The sequence below is a fragment of the Pyrus communis genome, chromosome 3 (assembly GCF_963583255.1).
Source record: "Pyrus communis chromosome 3, drPyrComm1.1, whole genome shotgun sequence".
Taxonomy (NCBI): domain Eukaryota; kingdom Viridiplantae; phylum Streptophyta; class Magnoliopsida; order Rosales; family Rosaceae; genus Pyrus; species Pyrus communis.
The window spans coordinates 19,203,105-19,229,610 of NC_084805.1; the positions used below are offsets into that span (position 1 = coordinate 19,203,105).

Genomic DNA, 26,506 nt, shown 5'->3' on the forward strand with positions numbered 1-26,506 from the left:
CTCATTGATGACTATACAAGAATGTCATGGGTTTACTTCCTAAGACAAAAATCTGAGGCTCTAACTTGTTTCAAGAAGTTTAGAGCCATGGTAGAATTACAAAGTGGTTTCAAAGTAAAGTGCCTAAGAAGTGACAGAGGAGGTGAGTTTGTATCAAATGAATTCAACCAATTCTTAGAGGCTGAAGGAATACAAAGACAACTGTCTATGGCCTATACTCCACAGCAAAATGGAGTAGTGGAGAGGAAGAATAGAACAGTTGTAGAGATGGCCAAGGCAATGCTTCATGATAAAAGCATGCCATATTTTCTGTGGGCTGAGGCAGTGCATACAGCAGTGTACATTCTAAACAGATCACCTACAAAAGCACTGGATAATCTGGCACCATTTGAGGCATACAGTGGCAGAAAACCAGGAATTGGTCACCTAAAAGTATTTGGATCAATCTGCTATGTGCATATACCATCTGAAATGAGACAGAAACTAGATGCTAAGAGTGTCAAATGTGTGTTTGTTGGATATGCTACATGTGAGAAGGGATACAGAGTGTTTGATCCATGCACTAAGAAGTTAATTCTTTCAAGAGATGTAGTTTTTTATGAAACTATGACCTGGAATTGGAAGGAACATTCAGAGAACTCTGTTGCTGTGACCCACATTCAGAATTCACATGGGTTGGGTGAGATTCAAGACTGTGCCTCCAGTTCCCTACATTCTCTCATATTGAAGAACAAGAAAGCAGCATTCAAGAATCTGTTGAGATTCCTCAGTCTTATGATCATACTCCAGTGAAATGGAGAAGCATAAATGATATTATGGCACAGTGCAATTTGTGTATTGTGGAACCTGAAAAATTCAAAGAAGCTGCTCAAGATCAAGCTTGGATAAAAGCTATGGAAGAAGAACTGACCATGATTGAGAAGAATAGAACTTGGGAATTGGTGGATAGACCAAGTGATAAACATGTTATTGGGGTGAAATGGGTATTCAAAACCAAGTTGAACTTGGATGGATCAGTACAAAAGAACAAGGCACGGCTAGTTGCCAAGGGGTATGTGCAGAAACCAGGAATTGATTACAATGAGACTTTTGCTCCGGTTGCTAGACTAGATACAATCCGAACTTTGATAGCTCTTGCTGCACAGAGAAACTGGAAATTATATCAACTTGATGTTAAATCTGCATTTCTGAATGGACAACTGCAGGAAGAAGTCTATGTTGAACAACCCGAAGGATTTGTGATTAATGGCAAAGAAGATAAAGTCTACAGATTGTATAAGGCTCTGTATGGATTAAAGCAGGCACCTAGAGCCTGGTATGGAGAGATTGATAGTTATTTCACTCAGTGTGGATTCATAAAGAGCTTGAGTGAAGCAACTCTTTATACTAAGACAAGGGGAGATAAGGATATTCTAATTGTCTCTATCTATGTTGATGACATAGTATACACTGGAAATAACCAGGAGATGCTGAATGAGTTCAAAGAAGACATGAAAGATAAATATGAGATGACAGATCTCGGGGTGCTTCATCATTTCTTGGGGATGGGGGTTATACAAACAGATACTAGCATTTTTATCCATCAAAGGAAGTATACTTCTTCCTTATTGGATAAATTTGGTCTAAAGGAGTGTAAACCTGTCTCCATACCTCTCATTACTTCTGAGAAATTAAGTAAAGATGATGGAAGTGGTGCAGCAAATGAGGAGCAGTATAGGAAGATTGTAGGAAGTCTGTTGTACCTCACTGCCACAAGGCCGGATATAATGTATGCAGCTAGTTTATTAGCTAGATATATGCATTGTCCTACCAATAAACACTATGGAACAGCTAAGAGAGTGCTCAGATATGTTAGGGGCACATTGGACTATGGTTTGAAGTATGAGAAAGGCAAGAAGGCAGTCTTAATTGGTTTTTGCGATAGTGACTGGGGAGGATCTCTTGAAGACAGCAAAAGCACCTCAGGCTATGCATTTTCTTTTGGGAGTGGAGTGTTCTCATGGGCCTCTGTGAAACAACACTGTGTTGCTCTTTCTACTGCAGAAGCCGAGTATATCAGTGCTTCTGAAGCCACAGCTCAGGCCATATGGCTCAGATTTGTTCTGGAAGATTTTGGAGAGTTACAAGTTGATGCAACCCCTCTGCAGTGTGATAACACATCTGCAATCTCAATATCCAAGAACCCTGTGTTTCACCAGAAGACAAAACACATTGACAGGAGATATCACTTCATCAAGGATGCCTTGCAGCAAGGGATAATTGACTTGGTTTACTGTCCTACCAAAGAACAAGTGGCAGACATTTTCACCAAGGCATTACCAAATGACAGATTCAACTATCTCAAGGACAAACTTGGAGTTATATCAGCTCAAAGCTTAAAGGGGAGTGTTAGTGTATAAGCTATTGAGCTTACATGAATATTAGAAGTAAATAAGTCTTGTGTCTAATTGTGTATTCACTTTGGTAATTAAACCAAGTGTAGAGGTCATATTGTAAAAAGGGTTTTGTAACAGGTGTAAAGATCTCCTTGTGTCCATCTAGATGTGTGGCAGAGATCATCCTCTTTCTATTATGCTTTGTAACCCAACCGTTGTGCAAAGTGTGTGCGTGTGAAGCAATACTATATATGCAGTTTACTCTCTGTGCAAGTTTCAACAGAGAGCACCACCATCATAATCTTCTCTCCATTGTTTTTGAGTTTTGAGCTTATCCTTATTCCTACTTCTCGTTCAACTAAAAACACTTCAATTAGAACTTTAACACAATTGAGTAATGCAGCGCCCATCGTAAAATATCTTTTTGTGAAGATTTATCACTTTTTTCTAATTCCTTTGTTGACTGGTATAGATATTATATGCATATATAAAATAAGAGATTGTATGTTATAATATTGACATGAACTTTGTTAGCTTTTATAATTTGTTAGTTTTGAGCGTTCTCCAGTTTCCTATATATACATTTGGTATGTTTTTAAAAGTCCGTCGACCATATCCATATCTGTCTATATTCTGGTCTTTCATATAAAGAAAAAAAAAAAAAAAAACGGTTTTAGTTAATGAAACGTATAAAATTGAGTAATGGTAGAAACCACATATTTATACATATTTTGTAACATCTCATGTGCTAAATAACGTATATAATCAAATATCCAATAAGATAATTTTGTTAATTGTCATAGTATGTACACATCACTTATCACGTCAAATGGTACACAAATATGACACTAAAATGTCGATATCAGAACTATTTTTCACACACAATTTTTCTCTTCATGCACACTTCGTTTAATTTTGGCATATAAATTAAATAAATAAAAGAATAATCAATTGACCATTGAATTGTTTTTTTGTTCAAAAAATCGTTAGGAAACCAAATTTTCCAACCAAATGATATGTCACTAATAAGAAATAAGCACGTTAATCACACTAACAATTCATTCATCAATCATCACGTTTGGTTTATAAAATTTTGATCTTCCTAACATTACTCAAATAAAAAATCATTACCCTAAAAATGGGTGTCTCTGACTCGGGCCAAGGCTCTAAGGCACGTGTTGTGGCGAGTAAAATATAGTAGGGCCGACATGCGTAACATATAATAGAAATTAAACAGTGAGCGGTGTTTCGATTGCCAACAAGCTTGTTAGAATGGGTGCGGTAGATGTGATCATTCATGTCTAGCTAGGCTTGATTTATTGATCAGGTTTTTGGTGGCTTTATCTTCTTCAAATTAATTCAGTTCGATCTTGAAGTTGTTGTGCTCGTTGTGTATAATTTATGTTGTAGAGAAAGACCCAATTCGCAGATGGATAGAGCGTGTCGATCCGCAGGAGGATGACCATGTGGGGTAGCCAACCATTGCAAATGGACAATCCCACATCAAATGGAGGGAAGATTCACAGGGGGAATTGCACATAACACAAAACGGATTAGAGCCAATATGCCTTCTAACGAGGTTAGCCCGGGTGGGGATGATGTTGTTGCAGATTTGCCAGGCACAGATGTTGATCTTAGGGGGGACTTGGGCATTCCAAATGCATTTCTATAGTTTTGATATGCTAGGACCAGTCAGGGACCCACAGCAGACGAGGAATTCCGATTGATCTAGTTCAGTGCCAATGATATGCACTTTTAACCGTGAATAAGCCATTGGAACAAAAGTGCCAAATAAGGGAATCACTGGGTTTTCAAACACTAAGAGGGAGGGAGAGAATTGCCTCCACCTCGATGTCCGAAAACAGGGAGCGAATAAGGCAGATACCCTACTGTTGACCCATAATAAGATGATCAACCGACCTGAGGAGATAACCGCTGGGCTTAGGGGAAAAAGATCTGAAATCTGCAAGGGAGGGGCACCCGACGATCTGCCCAAATATCAACATCTGCTCGCGTCCCAATTTGCCATATGGATCCCTCCTCAATGATATGTCTAGCAGAACAAATACTATGCCTACGGTAAGATGCATTCATCCTACACCTTCGCTTCCAGAAAGGAAGAGTTGGGAAAGTACTTGGCTTTGAGAACTTTAGCCACCAGGGGGGACTGATCGTGAACGAGCCGCCAGCCTTGTTTGGCCAATAAGCCAAGGTTGAAACCATAGAGGTTCCTGAAACCCAAGCCACCCTCAGTTTTTGGTAGGCAAAGTTTCTCCCAGGCTACCCAATGGATTTTTCTAGCCTTGTCCGCCCCATTCCGCCAAAATTTTGCCGGCAATTTATTAAGGTCGTCACAAAAATACTAGGGGGAAGGGAAGCAATTCATGGTGTATAACAAAACGGCCTGGGCAACAACCTTAATTGGTAGCTCAAGCCCTGCCGAACTCACTAGCTTACCTTTCCAGTTTTGGAGACGCTTCCAAAGTCTCTCTTTAATATGACCAAAGCAAACATCACGGTTTCTTCCAAGCATAGTGGGTAGCGGGTAGCCTAAATACTTAACGTGTCTATCCACTCTATTCACACCAAGGATTTCGGCTAGCAGGATCTGTTCAGGCTGTTTGACGTTTCTACTGAAACACACGGCACCCTTGATCAGGTTGACGTGCTGGCCCAAAGCACCCTCATAGCAGGCGAGCGTCTCTTTAAGAGACTGTCATTCATTCTCAGAAGCACGAGCAAAAAGAAGGCAATTGTCAGCAAATAGTAAATAATGCACTGGCGGAGTACCCCGGCAGATAGAGATCCCCATCCCTTGTATGAGCCTTCGCTGTGTTTTTTGTCAATCACGGCGGATAATCCTTCATCGCAAAACAGAAATAGGTAGGGAGACAGGGGATCTCCCTGCCTAAGCCCACGCGAAGGATGAATATAACCACATGGGAAGCCATTCGCTATTGCCGAATAAGACATCAAAGAGACACATAGCATCAAGAGATTGACTCACCGACTGGAGAAACCCAACTTCGATAAAACAACCCTGAGATAGCCCCATTCGATGTGATCATAAGCTTTACTTATGTCGAGCTTGACAGCCATGAAGCCCTTCTTACCCTTTTTAGTCTAAAATAAGGTTTGAGCAACCTCAGTAGAGATGAGGTGTGTTGTCCGAGATTAGACGATCCGGGATAAAAACACTTTGAAACCGGGAGATATTACGCAGCCTGATGGCTTAAGCCGATTCATAAGAACCAATTTTATATAGCAAATTGCTGTTTGGGCCCAAAATATTATTGTTGGGCCGAGCAGCAGGACGTGCTCGGCCCAAGGTAATGACAAATACTATGGGCCGAATAATAAATCCCGGGCCAGTTGGCAGGGTCTGCCGAATCCTATCCTAAGTAGTCCGGATAAAGAGAAAGGGTCGAGGAAGTCCTGGTGCGACTAGGATTCTCGACCGGCAAGGAATAAAGCCTCGAAAAGAAGGAAAATTCAGAATCCCAGTGGGAGTAGGTTTGTTCGAGTTAGAGTCGAAATGGGACAAGGACTCCCAATCCAATTCAGAATTGGTCTCAAGGAATGGGGTGCTATAAATACAAGAAATCATGCAACAGAAAAACCCCTTCAAATCAGCATACAATTGCCCTGCGCAAAACTTCTCAAACACCTTGAGATTTTTCCTTTTCTTTTCCTGACGACACACCTTCAGTTTGGATAAACAGCACTGTGGAAGCACCCGGCGAACATCTTCAGTTTGGATAAACAGCACTGTTGCCGCAGAATCAACCGACCAAGAAGCACCTTCAGTTTGGATAAACAGCACTGCGTCGAGGTCGACCGGTTACCTATCTAAGTCTCGGCCGAGAAGGGTTTTCGAACCTTTGTTGGCAGAGGTCACCTTACTAGCCCTCTCGGCATAGTCAGGTGTTACGAATTGCATTGCTCGGTGTGCTGGACACCGAGTGGTTTTATGATTGGATACTCGCAAGTAAGTTTCAGGGTTCGGCATTCCGACGGCCGAACTACGTTTACCATCAAGACATACATCACGTTTAAGTACCTGTGCCCATATAGTTTGGTCTCGATTTGACGTGCTTATACTCTTACGAATATAATCACAGTAACCGAATCGGGCTCCGACGATTTGTGAACTCCGCAGAATTAGTAGCCTTGTCTTCAGGCTGTACAACCCAAAGACCGAGAGTGTTCCTTCCTCGGTCGCAATCGCAAGATAGAGAAGTCAACGACGCGCTCAACGCGACAACAAATTTTACTCCTCGGCCAAGCTCGGCCGACCAGTTGGCACGCCCCGCATTCAACCGAAGGACGTAGTTAGCTTGTTAGTTACTCGACCTGCGCACCACGTAGGTTTTGTAATTTTTAGAGTCAACAATTGCATAAGCTAATAGGGCGAAATTGCAACATGTCCCTAGGCTTGCTCAGTTTAGGAACAAGGGTGATATGGGTGAAATTGATCTTACGGAGAATTCTGGCAGATTCCAAGAAAGAAGGGACAGCACAGGTTTTGGTTAATTAGAAAGATAATTGGCGGTGGTTTTCTTTCAACTTAAGTTAGGGTTTAATGGCACGTTTACCTAACCGTAATCAAAATTAAAAGAATTTGATTGAGGAGAAATTGAGTTGAAGGGGAATTGGAATTAAGATAAGTCAGAATTAGATTCATGTTGAATCTGTTTACTTAAATGTTCAGAAATCAGAATAGGAATGAAACCAAGTTGTTTATTAATTCAACTGAATCGAAATAGAAATCAGTATGATTACTAAATTGCCCTTGTTTTTTTTTTTTTTTTTTTTTGGTTTATTTTATATTTATATCTAAAAACATTTTAATTAGAAATTTTTATTTATTTAATTAAAGTAGAGTTAAAATGTCCATTATTGATTTATTGTGTATAAATTAGATTATTGATGCGAGCATTATACGCATACAAATTAAACCCTATTTGTGACAATTGTAGTAATGATGTAAGTAGGGATCGTTCTAACCGGGGATTAACTAGGGATGCTAAACACTTGACTTAAATAAATAAAACTAATTTTTAAAACACTAAGACAAACTTAAAAGACTCAAAACAAGTTCAAAAGACTCCAAATACTTTAAAAACATAAAATAAGACAAATCAAATGATTAAGACTTAACAAAATAAGGGGGGGGAAGTTTGATTTGACGAAAATTGAAATAACAAAACAAGTTAATAAACTAAGCAAATTGTAAAACGAATAAACGTAAATATGAATGTGATGAAAATATGGATGATGGAATAGCCAAGGGGTTCTTCTCCACACATGTTACACTTGCAATACAAGATTGATTTTCGGTTGGTCTTTCGATAAATTATAAAACTCAATGCTCCAAGTTAATTAGGTTCGCTTAAATTAACTTTCAGATTTCCCTAGATTCATTGGATTGAATGGAATACGCATTACAACCAAATTATTCTTAATCAAAGTCCCTAACTATGGAATACGCATGATAGAGACATTCAACAAAGATCATTAAGTCCAACGGAAATCATAAACATTGACGAGGCATTCGTTACTATGGAATACGCATGAAACTTATGCCAAGAATTCGTTTAACGCGATTGTTTATAAGCGTCATATTCATGCATGAAAATTAAGCTTGCAATCTCAATGAACATACATAAATACGTTATCAATCAAACAGTTAAACGAATTGAATCCACAACTTATGAAATTCCAACCAAAAGTAATCAATTCATATTGCAAATATAAACATAGTTTCGAATCACCCCCTAGCTAAAGGGGGTTTAGTTCCTCATAACCTTGAAATCAAAGAGACAACTAAACATTCCAACAACTCAAACTTGAATTGTATGAACGTTTAGGCACTCTTCTCTTCCATTACAAAACAAAGAAAATTGAATTTAAACTTTGAAATCAAAGAAACACCTAAACATTCCAACAACTCAAACTTGAATTGTATGAACGTTTAGGCACTCTTCTTCTTCGTTATTATGGCACAAGGTCTAAGGGATGTTGTTGGTGTGTTGAATGGATTGGGGAATTATGGAAATGGATGAGGAAAGATAGAAAATGGAAAGAAACCCACGGCAAGGCTTGGAATTTCAAGATGTAAAGATGGTGTGTGTTTGTGTTGTGGTGTGAGAAATGGAGAGATATGTAATGGGGAGTGAATGAGAATGAATTGAGGTGTATTTATGAATGAGAATGCAAGGGTTTTTATAGGAGGAATGGAGGTGTGAATTAGTATTTGTTTAAGCATGCATGTGGATGGTTAATGATGAAAAACAACAAGGGAAGCATGTGAAAATGGAATTGCATGTGAAAGCCACGGCAAGAATGTTTTCTTGCTGAAAAATGCATGTGAATGCATGGCTTTTGCATGTGAAAGCCACGGCAATGATGTTTCCTTGCTGAAAAATGCATGTGAATGCATGGCTTTTGCATGTGAAAGCCACGGCAATGATGTTTCCTTGCTGAAAATTCATGTGAATGCATGGCTTGAATGATGAAGAATAAAGGGTGCATGAGTGAATGATTGAATGTGCATGTGTTTTAAAGAATGAATGGTGGTATAATGATGAAGTGTGATGAGTGATAAGTGTATGATATGTTGAGTGATAAGTGAATGGTTTGATAAGTGATAAATGAACTAGTTTAAAGGGCTAGGGTTTAAGTACATAGAATGGGCCTAAAATAGGTTGGTTTGTATGGCATAATGTGTTAAGCCCAAGGCAAGGTGAATGTAATTGGGTTAGGGCCATTGTTTTGTGTCTTCAAGTGCATACAAGGCCTTCAAATTCGTCCATCCTCTTGGCTCCATGGATAAGCTATCCAATCCATGCCCAAAAATGCTCCAAATGGCCTCAAAATGCACTTTCTTGCTCCCTAGGCCCTTAGAACCTGAAAACACACAAAAGAAGCATAAAGGACTAAAATAACGAGAGAAACATAACGTAAATGCACGAGAACAAGCCATTTAAGTCGCATGAATATGCTCCTATCAAATACCCCCACACTTAGCTTTTGCTAGTCCTCGAGCAAAACAGAATAAAAACAAATAAACAAAACGACACTAAACACGTAAAACACAACCTAAACCTTCCAATAACCGTCTTAGGGATTTCCAATGCACATGACATGTTAAAAATCATCATTCTCACAGATTTTAGTCATCTTCATACTTAAGTACATTCTTAATCATAGTTACCATATACTAGTTCACAATTAAGCATTTAAAACCATGTTTTGAATGTAGTAACATGCTTTAGAGAATTTGCTCACTTTCTTTCAAGATATGCACTCAATTTTTACTCAGATTCTCTAACTACACACCCTAATCTAGTCATATGTGAGAAGATTGATGTAAACATGAAAACGACACTCACATATATGTATCACAAAGAACGCAAATTCTGGAGTTAATAATCAAGTTTAGATATGATCTCATGAATGGAATGCTACTACTTAGACGCGAGAACCAGTGACACCATAAGCTCATACCAAGTTCAAACTCCACAAATTGAAATACACAACACTCAAGATAGAAGTCAAGGGTTGTAACGGGGCTTGGGGTATGTGGATAACAAAGAAGGGATATGGAAAACAAAGGTTCTTAAAGAAATAGTGAGCAAAGCATTTGAATCAACTTAGAATTCACTTTTGAATGAAAACTCAACTTTTGAACAAAAAGGGAGAATTTAGACAATTTACGCCCAGAATTGGTGTTTTGGAACCTTTCTTCAATCACTTATTCTTTTCCCTTTTTTTTTTTTTTTTTTTTTTTTTTTTTTTTTTGAATCTCAAAACAAAAACACTTAAACATTCTCTCCCCCACACTTATTTTCTTTCATAATGTAACTCAAAAGGAATTCAATTAAGTCATGCTCACTATCTTTTAAGAACAAGGGTAAGGACGGTCATATTCTAGGTTAGGCGAAGATAAAGTGGGTTAACAAAGAACATGGGTTAACATGGCTCAACGGGGGTAAAACTTACAACATATACGAAATGTGGGAAGCGAGGCTATTTGGCTATGGTGGCAACTACACAACTTCATCTTGATATATGTTATGCAAATCAATAACATGCTTTGAATGAAATGGGCATGAGTTCTAGCATTTGGAACTATATGATGAAACGCCTTCTAAGCAGTAACCAAGCAAAGAATAATGAGATCATGCAACGATTTTAGAAAACAAGAAATCACAGATTATACTCTCCAAAGAACGTTATAGGCTCAAGTCTATCAGGATTGTAGCATTTGTTTGAGTTCCTTCCTTCAGGCATGTTACAAAAACTAAATTTTCTTTTATGATTGCATGTGAAGTCATACATTATAACCATAACCAAGCATATACCAAGAGTAAATCAAACTTTTCTCTATGTTTATAACTCTTTTTAACAGTCATGTAATTACAAACCAAATCCTTATCATTGTGTTGGAAGGTATTCTAAGACACAAACACACACACAAAAACAACTCTTTTTGGGTTTTTCAAAATAATTTTTCAAATTTTTATGGGATTTTCGAATTTTTAAGACAAAACACACTAAAACAGTTTTTAAAACAGTGAGAAACAACATGTGAAGTGATAGGTGATAAAATCCAACGAATTTGCATCAAATATACTTAGTTACCCCCCCACACTTAAATCAAACATTGTCCTCAATGTTTTAAGCATAGATTCACACAAAGCATAAGTAAATACACAAAAAGCACTTAAACATACTAAACATGGCATAATATAATTAACAAAGAGAAGAGTTTAGGGACGCAAATCTGGTTATGGAGTGTAAATTCCATCTTCTCTTTGTTGATTGCAATGAGGCTTGATCTTGATGATTCCACAGGTTTACTCTCGAACTGGTTTCCGCCCATCATTGATTTTCCTTTGTGCTACTTCTTGAACTGGGCAGCAGGATGGTTCTTTTGGTCTCCCCCGAAGGTCTGAGCTTATCCCTTTTATCTGTTTCTTTGTTCAATCTTTCCAATTCGTATTGAAAAGGGTTGGAGGATAACTCAGCCTATGTTTGTCTCCACATGCTTCAATGTATCATTTGCACTTGCCTTACTCGCTCCCCTTTGCAGAAGTGGTCCCTTCTCCGGAAGTGTATCAACCGTTGAAGATGACTACTCGAGAGCAACGCTAGGTAAGCAATCAGGAATAGATTCCAGGCAGTTGGCTCCAGAACGGAAGACTAACTCCAAGTGCCGGCTGATTGCTTGTTTTACTTTGCCATGCGAGTAAGAACAAGGACAAAGAAAAAGACAGGGAAAGAGCATGATATGAGATACTTTTGCTTTTGACCTTGATGATATGAGATACCTTTGCTTTTGAAGAAGCGGTGAATGAATCAGCACATGTATTTGTTGTGCTACTTCCTCCTGGGTCATATGTACTCCAGGCATCTGGTATCATCTTTGGGGAAGAAGAAAGAATTGAGTCTTTCGAAAGGCTTTGCTGGGAGTACGCCCTCAGAGGTGAGGGAGGGTTGGGCATTTTTCTTCAGGTTTGCCCTGCCATAAAAGACGAAGGTCGACATATATAGAGATAATATCAAGTGGTGGTACTTTTTACCTTTGTCGACAAACGTTTTGATCCCGCAAATCTAGCTTTTTGAAATAGTGGCGCCTCTTCGATCTCTGAACACCCCTCTTCGATTTCTGAACACGCCTCTTCGATTTCTGAGCAGGCGCCCCTTCGCTTTCTGAACGACACGTGGTAGTGCAGATGCGGCTCCTTTTGACAAAGCTGCACGCGTCTTCCGAAAAGCAGAGAAAGCGTCGCCGAACTTTGCGCTTGTCGGCTAAAGATGTGTAGTTGTGATGATGGCCTCCACGTGTTGTCTGAAAAGAAGAAATCTTTTGACAAAGTTGAACGCGCCTTCTGAAAAGCCGAGAAAGCGTCGCCTAAATTACGCCTGAAATTCCGGCTTTTTGAATTTGTGGACGCGTTGCCTTGGCTTTTTTATTGAGCTATCGATCACCACAACAAACACACTCTGAAGACTTCCCATTCTTGAAAATCGACTCCGGCCCTTTGAAATTTAACTCCATCCCTTCTCTTTGAACACTTTTGAAAAATGGCAAACTCATCGAACCTTAGCTTGGAATTGAGCCTTAGCAGTGATACGGGCGCGCCGCGTCAAGGTAACGTATGGCGCCCTTCTTTCTTTTCTTCTAACGGTCCTCTCACAGGTGAAGACTCCGTGATGCAGGACGCCACAAAAGCTACAATAGTAGCTAGGAACCTCCTCACTCCGAAAGATAGTAGGCTGCTGTCAGGACGGTCCGATGAGTTGGCCGTTCAAGAGTCCCTCGCACTTAGTGTTCAGTGTGCGAGTTCTGTGTCCAACATGGGCCAACGCCTGCTTGCCCGCTCCCGTCAGGTGGAATCATTGATGGCAGAGGTGGAAAGTCTCAAACAGGAGATCCAGCAGCTGAAGTATGAGAATAGAAGTTTGCACGTGCTTGCAAACAACTATTCGTCGGGCATGAAGAGGAAGCTTGATGAGCTGCAAGAGTCTGAAGGTCGGATTCACAGTGACCGTCAAAGATTTTCGTCTTTCCTCCAGAGGCACCTTTTTCCTGGCTCATCCAGCGCTTGGCCAAGTATTGAGGCCTGGAATGCTCTATCTTCGATGCCTCCCGCTCCGATGCCTTCTGCTCCTACGCCTTCCGCTCCGATGCCTTCCGCTCCAAGAGTAAAGCCACGTAGTGGGGCCTCAAGCAAACAACCTTTATGAAGCACCATCTTTCTTTGTTTAGCAGTGCCTATCAATAAATCAAACATTTTCTCAATGTTACAATCATAGACTCACACAATTAATAAACAAACAAACAATAATAACTAAACAACCTAACAAGGCAGAAACGAAATAGCAACAAAGAAAAAAAAAAAAAAATTTTTTTTTTTTATTTTTTTTTATTTTTATCAAATTTTCGGAGTTTTATACCAAGACACTATAAAACACACTAAAACACTCTAAAAATGCTTAAAACAGCAAGAAACAACATTCTAAGTGATAGGTGAATAAATCCCACGAAATTCATGCAAATACAAATTGTTTACCCCCCCATACTTAAATCAAACTTTGTCCTCAATGTTTTAAGCAGAAAGTCACAACAGAGCAAGCAAATAAACAAATACGAGAAAGAAAGCAAAGTAAAGGCAGTAAAGAAAAAGAAAGGAATAAAAATAAGTCTCTTAAAAGGGGTTTCCAAGTTCTTCTCTATTCGGATGCATGGGTTGCCTCCCACGAAGCGCTTTCTTTTACGTCTTGCAGCCGAACGGTACCTCCGTTTAAGCTTGACTAGGTTCCACGGCATGGAGGGGTACCTCCTCCACGACATGCTCCTCAAACGTCTCGTAATAGGGCTTCAATCGATGCCCATTCACTTTGAATTCTTGCTGCGTCCTTGAACTTTTGATTTGCACTGCACCATGAAGGAAAGCATTAGTAACAACAAACGGGCCAATCCATTTGGAACGCAACTTACCAGGAAACAAACGTAGGCGAGAGTTAAAAAGTAACACTTTCTGCCCAACTGTGAAGGTCTTGGTTCGAATCATTTTATCATGGAATGCTTTGGTCTTGGCTTTGTACATCCGGGCATTCTCATAGGCTTCATTCCGAATCTCCTCAAGTTCATTCAATTGGAGCTTCCTATGAACTCCCGCTGCATCTATGTCCATGTTGAAAATCTTCACGGCCCAATGTGCCTTGTGCTCTAACTCTACGGGCAAATGACATGGCTTACCATAGACGAGCCGAAAAAGTGACATCCCAATGGGTGTTTTGTATGCCGTACGATATGCCCACAGTGCATCATCTAAACGTAAGCTCCAATCCCTCCTTGTTGGTCCAACGGTCTTCTCCAAAATTTGTTTGATTTCTCGGTTAGACACCTCGGCTTGGCCATTTGTTTGAGGATGGTAAGGTGTGGAGACCTTATGGTTGACATGGTACTTTCTTAGCAACGCCTCAATGGTCCGATTGCAAAAGTGAGACCCTCCATCACTTATGATTACTCTCGGCATTCCAAACCTAGCAAAAATGTTAGTTTTCACGAAATCTGCAACCACCTTAGAATCGTTAGTACGGGTAGCTTTTGCTTCCACCCATTTAGAAACATAATCAACGGCTAGCAAGATATAAGTGAAACCATAAGATGGAGGGAAAGGGCCCATGAAATCAATGCCCCAAACATCAAAAATTTCAACATTAAAGACAGGGGTTTGCGGCATTTGGTCCTTGGTACCTATGTTACCCATTCGTTGGCAACGATCACAAGACATACAAAAGGTTCTAGCATCCCTAAATATAGTCGGCCAATAAAAACCACACTCTAGAACCTTGAGGGCAGTGCGTTGTGTGCCAAAATGACCACCACATGCATATGTGTGACAAAAGCTTAGAATTGAGTGAAATTCAGAATCATGCACACATCTACGTACAATTTGATCTGAGCAATACTTCCACAAATACGGGTCATCCCAAACATAGAAACGTGCATCATTTTTAAGCTTATCACGTTGGTGCTTGTTTAGTTCATTTGGAAATTGTTTAGCCACCAAGTAATTCACTAAATCTGCATACCATGGTTCACTTACCTCAATGGATAGCAGCTGCTCATCGGGAAAAGTTTCAGGGATAGGTACGGCATGTTCATGCTCCTCGTGGATCATTCGGCTTAAATGGTTAGCCACTACATTCTCGCTTCCTTTCTTATCCCGGATTTCAATATCAAATTCTTGAAGAAGAAGAATCCAACGGATAAGCCTCGGCTTTGCTTCCTTTTTCGTGAGCAAGTACCTCAAAGCTGCATGATCAGAATAAACGATTACTTTAGTACCAATTAAATATGAACGGAATTTATCTAAAGCAAAAACCACAGCTAGAAGTTCTTTTTCCGTCGTGGAGTAATTCAATTGGGCATCATTGAGAGTCCGAGAGGCATAGTATATGACATGCGGCCGCTTGTCTCTTCTTTGTCCTAGAACAGCTCCTAATGCATAGTCGGATGCATCGCACATGAGCTCGAACGGAAGGCTCCAATCTGGAGGTACAATAATGGGGGCCGAGACTAGCTTCTCCTTGAGTTGGTTAAATGCCGAATTACACTCTTCATCAAACTTGAATGGCACATCTTTTTGAAGCAATCGGCAAAGAGGGTTGGACATCTTGGAGAAGTCCTTGATAAAACGCCTATAGAACCCTGCATGGCCAAGAAACGAACGTACCTCTCTAACCGAAGTAGGAGAGGGTAAGTGACGTACAAGGTCTATTTTCGATTTATCTACTTCAATTCCTTTTTCTGAAACAATATGTCCTAAAACTATACCTTGTTTCACCATAAAGTGACATTTCTCCCAATTCAAGACAAGGTTAGTTTCAACACATCGTTTCAAAATTAAGGTCAGATTATCCAAGCAATTATCAAATGAACTCCCAAATACACTGAAATCATCCATGAAAACCTCAATGATCTTTTCAACAAAATCGGAAAATATACTTACCATACACCTTTGGAAAGTGGCCGGTGCGTTGCATAAGCCAAATGGCATGCGACGATAAGCAAATGTTCCAAAGGGACATGTGAATGTGGTCTTCTCTTGATCATCCGAGGCTATCACAATTTGGTTATATCCAGAGTATCCATCAAGAAAACAGTAAAAAGCATGACCGGCTAACCTTTCGAGCATCTGGTCGATGAATGGCAAAGGAAAGTGATCTTTCCTAGTCATGGCATTTAGCTTCCGGTAATCGATACATACTCGCCATCCAGTCTGAATGCGTGTAGGCACGAGCTCATTCTCATCATTCTTGATAACAGTTACTCCGGATTTCTTGGGAACGACTTGAACTGGAGAGACCCAATGGCTATCGGAGATAGGGTAGATCACTCCGCAATCCAAAAGTTTGATTATTTCCTTCTTCACCACTTCCATCATCGGAGGGTTGAGACGGCGTTGAGCCTCTCGAGTTGGTTTAGCCCCCTCCTCAAGAAGTATACGGTGCATGCATGTGGTAGGGCTTATTCCTTTAATGTCGGCCAAAGTCCACCCTATGGCCGTTTTGTGCTCTCGCAGCACCCTCACAAGCTTCTCCTCCTCCATTACCGTGAGACTTGATGAAATGATGACGGGCAATGTTTCGCCTTCTCCCAAAAACACATACTTCAAATGGTCCGGCAACGGCTTAAGTTCAAGCGATGGTGCCTGAACAACAGAAGGTAGCATCTTAGTGGAAACTGAATTTGAAAGTGAGAGTGGAACCTTACCATATTGTTGTGGCAATGACTCAAGGGCTGCCACAACCTCAATTATTTCTTCACTAGAACCCATTGCAAAGAATTCCTCCTCCATGTCGTGGCCTTGCATTGGCCCAAATCCTTCATTTTTGCGCTCTATGGCCTTAGTGATGGTTGTTTCCAAGGCGTCCTCGTTCAATTCTTCAAGGTATAACTGCGCCAAAGAATCGATAACATCAATGGAAAAACAAGAATGGTCATCAACGGGATATCTCATAGTTTCAGAAATATTAAAATCAATCACTTCCCCATCGAATTCCATTGTCAAGGTGCCTTTGTATACATCAATCTTCGTTCGGGCCGTCTTCATGAATGGCCTACCAAGGAGAATCGGCAAAGATGTAGAATGGGCTGAATCCTCCATGTCTAGGACGTAGAAATCAGCCGGAAAAATTAAATGGTTCACCTGCACAAGCACATCTTCCAAAACTCCTTTTGGATACGCGTTAGAACGATCGGCCAATTGTATAATTACACCATCTTGTTTTAATTCACCCAAATTCATAGATGCATAAATAGAATAAGGCATGACATTTATGGATGCACCTAAATCAAGCATGGCATGTTCAAAACGATTATGTCCAATCACACAAGGAATCGTGAAACTACCGGGGTCTTTGCACTTGGTAGGCAGTTTACGTTGCAAAACAGCGGACACATTCTCGCTTACCTTCACTACCTCTTTGTTTGCCCTTCTTCTCTTTGTATTGCATAGGTCCTTGAGGAATTTAGCATACTTTGGAACCTGTTTGATTGCATCGAGAAGCGGTATGTTCACTTGCACCTTCCGGAACGTTTCAAGAATGTCCTTCTCGCTTTCTTCCTTTTTTTCTTGCATGAACCTGCGAGGAAAAGGTACATTGGGCAGATTAGGACGTGAAGTACATGAATTTGAACTTAAATTACCTGATTTGGCCGAGTTAGGGTGATCTGCCTCAGGTTGTGTCGTCTCTTCATCTACTTTCTGGGTAGATTTGGGATTGTTTGGCTCGGTCCCAACTTCTTTTCCACCCCTTAGGGTGATGGCCTTGGCGGATTCGAATCCTCCCTTTGGATTGACTGTGGTTGAGCTAGGAAGCTTTCCTTGCTCTCTAATCTGTCCAAGGAACTCAGAAATCTGCCCTATTTGTTTCTTCATATCCATCATCTCCTTTTCGTTATTTTCTATCCGGTTGTTTTGATTTTGCAACCCCTGCGAAATAGAGGTTAGTAATTGCATAGCTTGATTACTTTCCAAAGATGTACCTGAATGAGATGATGCCGAAGGTTGTTGGGATTGTTGGGGTGCATACGGCTTGGAATAAAAACCAGGGGGGTTTGGCCTAAATCCTCCTTGTTGGGCAGCTTGTTGTGGCTCCCTCCATTTGAAGTTTGGATGGTCCCTCCATCCTGGATTATATGTGTTAGAATATGGATCGTTCCTTGGTTGGTTTTGATTCCCATAGCCCATGGCATTGGCAGATTCCCACCCACCATTCTCGATTAGTTGAGGGCACTTGTCGGATGGATGCCCTTGAATTGAGCACACGCCACAAACTTGGTGTTCTTGTGTTTTTGGACCAATCACAACCTGAGAAACAAGAGAAGTAAGATTAGCAAGTTGTGATTGAATTTCAGAAATAGCACTCACCTCATTTACACTTTGTTGCCGTGGTGCTTCCCTTTGGCCCACTCCTTCATATTGTTGGGCGTTGAGCGCTCGGTTGGCTATGAGATTCTTGGCATCCCTTGGTGTTTTGTCCACCAATGCTCCTCCCGCTGATGCATCAAGCATTTGACGTTCGATAGGAAGGAGGCCCTCATAGAAATATTGAAGGAGAAGTTCCTCCTTCATTTGATGTTGAGGACATGAAGCTACAAGGCCCTTGAAGCGCTCATAATAAGCCGGGAATGTCTCACCATGATTCTGTTGAATACCACTAATTTTCTTCCGTAGGAGAATCACTCTCGAAGTAGGGAAGAATTTCTCCAAGAAAGCACACTTCATACTCTCCCACGAAGCCACAGTTCCCGGGGCTAGTTCGTAGAGCCAATCTTTGGCCTTGTCCATAAGTGAAAATGGAAAGGCCTTCATCTTCAATATACTCCCATCCACATTGACGGGGGTCATGCTCGAACAAACCACCTCGAACTCCTTCAAGTGTTTGTTGGGGTCTTCCATAGACAAGCCATGGAACTTCGGAATATGGTGTAACAAACTGGATTTGAGTTCAAATTCATCGGTCTTGCCTTGGGCAGCCGCGGGGTATTGAATGCAAAGAGGGTCTGCATTGGCCAAACCCGAGGCCGAAAGCTCCTTGATGGTTCTATTATCTGCTGCCATGGCTTGTTCTTCTTCAAAAATCTGATCCGTGGGCTTTTTTTCTACACCTACTTCGTCTTCTTCAAGCCCAGGTTGTGGTGGAGGTTGTGGTGGCTCTTGTTGACTCCTCGTTCTCCTCAAAGTGCGTTCAAAATCACCGTCAAAGTCGGAGATGTTCTCTATAATAGGACGAGAGCTACGAGTCATACACAGTACCTAAAAAAAAAAAAAAAAAAAAAAAAAAAAAAAAAAAAAAAAAAAACAAGGAAACAAACAAACTAAGAATATGAAATAAGAATGCACGACAAACAAAATATAAAAATAAAGACAAGGGATTAGCAACTTTGCTAATCCCCGGCAACGGCGCCAAAATTTGATGCGAGCATTATACGCATACAAATTAAACCCTATTTGTGACAATTGTAGTAATGATGTAAGTAGGGATCGTTCTAACCGGGGATTAACTAGGGATGCTAAACACTTGACTTAAATAAATAAAACTAATTTTTAAAACACTAAGACAAACTTAAAAGACTCAAAACAAGTTCAAAAGACTCCAAATACTTTAAAAACATAAAATAAGACAAATCAAATGATTAAGACTTAACAAAATAAGGGGGGGGAAGTTTGATTTGACGAAAATTGAAATAACAAAACAAGTTAATAAACTAAGCAAATTGTAAAACGAATAAACGTAAATATGAATGTGATGAAAATATGGATGATGGAATAGCCAAGGGGTTCTTCTCCACACATGTTACACTTGCAATACAAGATTGATTTTCGGTTGGTCTTTCGATAAATTATAAAACTCAATGCTCCAAGTTAATTAGGTTCGCTTAAATTAACTTTCAGATTTCCCTAGATTCATTGGATTGAATGGAATACGCATTACAACCAAATTATTCTTAATCAAAGTCCCTAACTATGGAATACGCATGATAGAGACATTCAACAAAGATCATTAAGTCCAACGGAAATCATAAACATTGACGAGGCATTCGTTACTATGGAATACGCATGAAACTTATGCCAAGAATTCGTTTAACGCGATTGTTTATAAGCGTCATATTCATGCATGAAAATTAAGCTTGCAATCTCAATGAACATACATAAATACGTTATCAATCAAACAGTTAAACGAATTGAATCCACAACTTATGAAATTCCAACCAAAAGTAATCAATTCATATTGCAAATATAAACATAGTTTCGAATCACCCCCTAGCTAAAGGGGGTTTAGTTCCTCATAACCTTGAAATCAAAGAGACAACTAAACATTCCAACAACTCAAACTTGAATTGTATGAACGTTTAGGCACTCTTCTCTTCCATTACAAAACAAAGAAAATTGAATTTAAACTTTGAAATCAAAGAAACACCTAAACATTCCAACAACTCAAACTTGAATTGTATGAACGTTTAGGCACTCTTCTTCTTCGTTATTATGGCACAAGGTCTAAGGGATGTTGTTGGTGTGTTGAATGGATTGGGGAATTATGGAAATGGATGAGGAAAGATAGAAAATGGAAAGAAACCCACGGCAAGGCTTGGAATTTCAAGATGTAAAGATGGTGTGTGTTTGTGTTGTGGTGTGAGAAATGGAGAGATATGTAATGGGGAGTGAATGAGAATGAATTGAGGTGTATTTATGAATGAGAATGCAAGGGTTTTTATAGGAGGAATGGAGGTGTGAATTAGTATTTGTTTAAGCATGCATGTGGATGGTTAATGATGAAAAACAACAAGGGAAGCATGTGAAAATGGAATTGCATGTGAAAGCCACGGCAAGAATGTTTTCTTGCTGAAAAATGCATGTGAATGCATGGCTTTTGCATGTGAAAGCCACGGCAATGATGTTTCCTTGCTGAAAAATGCATGTGAATGCATGGCTTTTGCATGTGAAAGCCACGGCAATGATGTTTCCTTGCTGAAAATTCATGTGAATGCATGGCTTGAATGATGAAGAATAAAGGGTGCATGAGTGAATGATTGAATGTGCATGTGTTTTAAAGAATGAATGGTGGTATAATGATGAAGTGTGATGAGTGATAAGTGTATGATATGTTGAGTGATAAGTGAATGGTTTGATAAGTGATAAATGAACTAGTTTAAAGGGCTAGGGTTTAAGTACATAGAATGGGCCTAAAATAGGTTGGTTTGTATGGCATAATGTGTTAAGCCCAAGGCAAGGTGAATGTAATTGGGTTAGGGCCATTGTTTTGTGTCTTCAAGTGCATACAAGGCCTTCAAATTCGTCCATCCTCTTGGCTCCATGGATAAGCTATCCAATCCATGCCCAAAAATGCTCCAAATGGCCTCAAAATGCACTTTCTTGCTCCCTAGGCCCTTAGAACCTGAAAACACACAAAAGAAGCATAAAGGACTAAAATAACGAGAGAAACATAACGTAAATGCACGAGAACAAGCCATTTAAGTCGCATGAATATGCTCCTATCAATTATAACCTAATTAAAAGCCAAAATCCTAGCCACATTCATCTTCCTACTCTGCAAAAGAAAGAAACAAAAACCTTCAGAGCTGTCAAGACCTTCCAACCCCGCAGAAGAAAGAACCCAGAAATTCGAAGAAATTCGTTTGCTCGTGCCTATTTCTTTTTTAGGTTTTGGTGTTATGGAATCAATTGGTGGGTTTTGGGCGGAGTGATTCGACGGTCATATCAGGTAGTGGGGGTGAGGCGGTTTGACGAATTTGGGTTGCAAATGTTTTGTGGCCTGGGCAAGGTATTGGTTGTGCAGTAATGATGAAGAAGGGTGGTGGAGAAGGGAGATGGAGAGGGAGAATGGTCGGGAGTGAGATGGTTGGTGAAGGAGATGAAGGGCAGTACTAGAATAATAAAAACCAAGTGAGGGCATAATTGATAAAAGAAGTCGATTCCGGATTCCTCACCAATCCAGGAATTCAATTACCTTCCTTATCTAGGAAGTCCAATTCTTCCAAAATGAGGAGTTGGATTCCTTAATGCGTATGGACCTCACATGTACTTTGATTCTCCAAGATTACGTAAATAAATGTGTATCCCATAAGCGGAATCCAATTCTGTAAATTGATTACAATTACGGGTACGTAAATGTGCCCTAAGTGGATTTATGTCATCATTCCGCTCCATTCTGGCTCATCGTTGAGCTCGAGCCGAGCTAACAATTATGTTCTTGAACAAATACTTTATGAAATTCTATGGTAATAATTTTCCGGTTACCTTTCTCTTTTAATTTGTTCCTAAGGAGCTTGATATAGGAACTGGAGTGTGCTGTTTTTATTAGTCCTCTTTAAAATTGGAATACAGGATGACAAGTTTCTTCTATCCCGCTAGAGCCCAGACCCACTTTAAGTGGGGCAGCTGTGCTTTCGTTTGTTTAAACATGGGCTAACAAGGTAGTGGTATCTATGCAAGGGTATAGGTCATTTGTGTGTGAAACGGTTTTGTTAAAACCAAATATAGAAAATTTGCGGAATAAATTTTTTTTTTTTTTTGACAGACAATAATTTATTTAACTGTGGGATGGAAGATCAAACTTGAGCAAAGATATGGAAATGCACTGTCATAACCAACTTAGCTCAGCCTATTTAAGTTTACTTTTCTACATATTCACAAAGAGATACTACTTGTAAAACCACTTGATACAATTTCCTCTTCTTGGAAAAAGCATTAGAAGAGTTCCTATAACACCAGATGACACTTTTGTTCCCCTTTACCAACATTTAAGATAAAGAAAAACATCCTTTATATTCTATCATAGATATTTTTCACATTGCTGAAAACATTCTCAAAAACACTCACAAACCCAAAGCAAATAGGCAATAGCAATCCAAGTCAAAATGCACACATTTACTTAACTTTCCTACCATGCCTAATTTAATCTAGTACTTAATTAATTTTGTAATTTGAAAGAACAACCAGGTGGTGTTTAAACTCAAAATCCACTCAGTTTTTCAGGAAAATATGCTTTTAATATCATGCTTAATTCTATTTAGTTCTTGACTATTAGGATCTACAAGATGCTGGTTCTGATCAAAAGTAGTTAGATCTTTTTTATTCGTTCCAACTACATGGAAGGACAATTTTCTCACTGTGAATTAGAACGTGTTTTGAATGAATGTAGTTGGAAATCACGGAGTGGTTATACATTTGGAAACAGTTAGGAAGATCAGTGACAAGGCTCAGTAAAACTCTATACAAAAGTCTGGTGGCAGTGCATTATATATCAACTTTCGCCGAACTTCAAATCCAAAGCCACATATGAATTTCGCTGTCTATATTTTTCATTTATAGCATTCATTCATGAGTCCACATCTAGTACTCCTGTCAGTCTGCAAGCTGTCCGTGCATCAGTTCACCTGCAACATGGGATGGACCCCTCTGATATTAATCATAAAATTAAAATTACAACAATAATCGCAAAAGTTTATATGAAAAACACAATTATTAAAATTGACAATGAAGGGTAGCTCGAGTTCCAACTATATACATGTCATCATCTAATTGAACAAGCAAATATTACAGCATGATACCTGATTTTGCAAAAATTTACATCAATGTGTGGGATTCATAAATTGAGGTTTCATTATAAAACTAATTAGTAATATAAGAAATGACATTAATTGGTGCGTTAATATGCTATAATACTATAAAGACAGTTAAGATTCCACTATAGAAACTAACCGTTAATATGTGGAGTAGCTCAACTCCTTATAAACAAGTGCAAAGTTCCTTAATTGTCTCATGTGAAATTCACACTCTCAACGTGCAATGCCGAGTGAATGACTGGATTTTTTTCATGTTTTGATCAAAACATGTATCAAAGCAGGTCATCACATATGCTCGTCGTTTTGTTCAAACTTCGAACATATGTTGAATTATTGATCTCGTAGTAAAATGGTTAAGCAGTTTTAAGCTTTATCACGAAGGTTATGGTCAGCCTCAGAAGTATTTAACAGCTTAGCTAGCTAGTTTAGCTACCAAAATTAAAGCCCCTGTCTTGTGAATTAAACTTTATTTACTACACACAACTACCCCCCACCGCTCTTCCTGCCTTTAAAAAGCAACCCCTCAACACTTCTCTTCTAAATCAAGTGAGCTAGAGACACCAAAAAGCAGTGAAAAATCTAGAGAGAGAGAGAGAGAGATGGCAAGGTGGTGCATTGTGGTGGTTCTTGCTCTAGTTGTAGGTCACACTACAGCTAGAAATGTACCTATGTCAAATGATGCCGGTTTCAAAGACCAAAAGAACGTCATTGGTGGAGTTGGTGGCTTCTCAGGCGTTGGAGACAGTGGGCTTCCATTTGCTGGAGCTGGGGCTGGAGTTGGTGGCAATCTTCCTGGTGGGCTTGGTGGCGGCGCTGCAGGGATAGGTGGAGCTGCTGGCCTTGGAGGACTTGGTGGTGCGAGTGGTGGAATCGGTGACTTGGGTGGTGGTGGTGGTGGCGGCTTACCCGGTTTTGGTGGTTTAGGCACTGGCGGCTTGGGTGGTCTCGGTGGACTGGGAGGAACAAGTGGCTTCGGTGGTCTTGGTGGATTAGGCGGCCCGGCTGGTGGTCTTGGTGGTGGAAGTGGTGTTCTTCCTTCCCCTTGAACACTTGAGTTAAAACGTTTGGATTATTAATGTTTACTTCTTTGTTTAATTTGTTTGAGTTAAGCTGTTGAAGCGTGTTTGGCAGTTAAGTTAGTTATGTGACAGAGATCATAAGCTAGGGTTATTTCACTTGTGTCTTCCTAGATAGTTAATGTTCCTGTCGTCTTTATTAATCTCAGTAACCTATATTACTCTCTACTACTGTTCCATCTTTAGTGAATTATTAATGAAAATAAAATTTCATTCAGAATGTGCCTAAAAAGTACAGAAGATATTTTCAAGAATTCATCCAGCTGCTTGTTAATTATGCTAGGTGACAATGTTAATTCGCAGGGCAATGTTAAATAAAAAGTGAACGCTAATCTTCGTCTTAAGATTGGGTGGGGCAATGGGCAAAGTCAATATTTAAACCTCGAACAAAAATATTACGCTTACCACAATTTTTCATATTACAATTGTACCATCTCTCTAATAGATATGAGATCCACCTGTGATATGAAAAATGTAATAAATGTGCATTACTTGTTGAACAGATATTTAATTTACAAGTAAAGAGAAATAATGCTAATGAATTTTATTTTTTATCATGTGAAATTACAAATATATAGTTCATATATGTGAAACTTGACCAAGAAATTGACCTTTTTATATATGTTCTAACAAAAATTATTTCGAAAGGTAAATTATAATTTGCACCATTAAGTTTGGGTGTAATTGCAATCTTACAATGTCATACATTGAGCTCCAATTTAATTAATAATAATGTCATACATTTGTTAGATAACCGGTTACAATATCACTCCCTTGTCACTTTCATCTCCGCCAAAGGCAGGGCTGCTAGCGTTTAGCAGCAGCAGAAATGCCCCAATTCGAATGGTCGATTAATTTGTGACAACGTCGTCTCGAGCAACCTTAGAAGCAGCAGCCACACACACCTCCTCCGAAACTTTCCTACAGCCACTCAACGCAACCACCCAAACCAGCGGGCTTCAGTGTTCTTCCTCAACTCCGATGAGGTTCCTTTCTTCCTCTCTTGCCAGTGAAGCAGGGCCGGCCCAGGCTCAGTGTAGGCAGGACGACCGTTCGGGGTCTAAAAAAATTGGAGGCACCAAAATTACTAGAGTAGTATATTTATATATGTTTTTATAAGAGTATAAATTTATAAAATTTGGTTTAATGACGAAGAAATTTAACTAGAATTGGTGGTTTTGTTGTTTAAAATTAATAAGGCGGTTTTATGGTTCAAAACACCATGTGTGTTTATTTACATTCCAATTTTTACATATTTCTTTTCATAATAGTATAAATTTGTAAAATTTGGCTAAATGATCAAGAAGTTTAATTAGAAGCAATGGTTTTTGTTGTTTAAAATTAACGAGAGGTCCTAATTAGTTCGAAATGCTATGTGCATATTTATTTTTTTCAATTTTTACAAAATTTTGTTTGGTTGTTAATTTATTTATTAGCTAGTAGCTATGTGGGTTGCTAGTTTTAAAAATATGTTCCAATTCAAGTCTAATTTTCAACAAAAGTAACGCGCAGACTAAATTTTTAGATCAAATTTGCAAATAATATTATGTGTCATCAAAAGGTTTAATTAGTGTTCCTTCATTACTTATACATATCCTTAAAGACTCGAAAACATTATTATGTTTTTAGTCTTATATTGACGAGGTTAGCAAATAAGAAAAAAATATCTCACGATTTATACAAAAACACTTTAAAAGTTTAGATGGAAAGCAAAACTCATAATCTATCTACTTGAAAGTCCACAGTTTTTTGGTTTCCTTCTCTTGATACAAAATAAATTAGTTATTCCGTGTTTCTAAATTATTGAATTTGAAGTATTTTTCTAAATATAATTTTATCAATGTCTTACGTGTGAAAACAAATAATTTTTTTATATGAAGTGA

The 26,506-nt window shown here is 39.3% G+C and overlaps 1 protein-coding gene and 1 pseudogene across 1 annotated transcript; one reads left to right on the forward strand and one right to left on the reverse strand.

Moving 5' to 3' along the window:
• Positions 1-13,813: 13,813 nt before the first annotated feature.
• Positions 13,814-18,904, reverse strand: LOC137728365 (uncharacterized; annotated as a pseudogene).
• A 5,242-nt stretch (positions 18,905-24,146) lies between these two features.
• LOC137728366 (glycine-rich cell wall structural protein 1-like) lies at positions 24,147-24,593 on the forward strand. The gene has a single exon (XM_068467174.1). It carries the CDS (start codon positions 24,147-24,149, stop codon positions 24,591-24,593), a length of 447 nt encoding a protein of 148 aa, XP_068323275.1.
• The last annotated feature ends 1,913 nt before the right edge of the window (positions 24,594-26,506 follow it).

Bases quoted from the DNA above. Each gene is read 5' to 3' on its own strand.
- LOC137728366 (XM_068467174.1), top strand. From the start codon at position 24,147: ATGGCAAGGTGGTGCATTGTGGTGGTTCTTGCTCTAGTTGTAGGTCAC.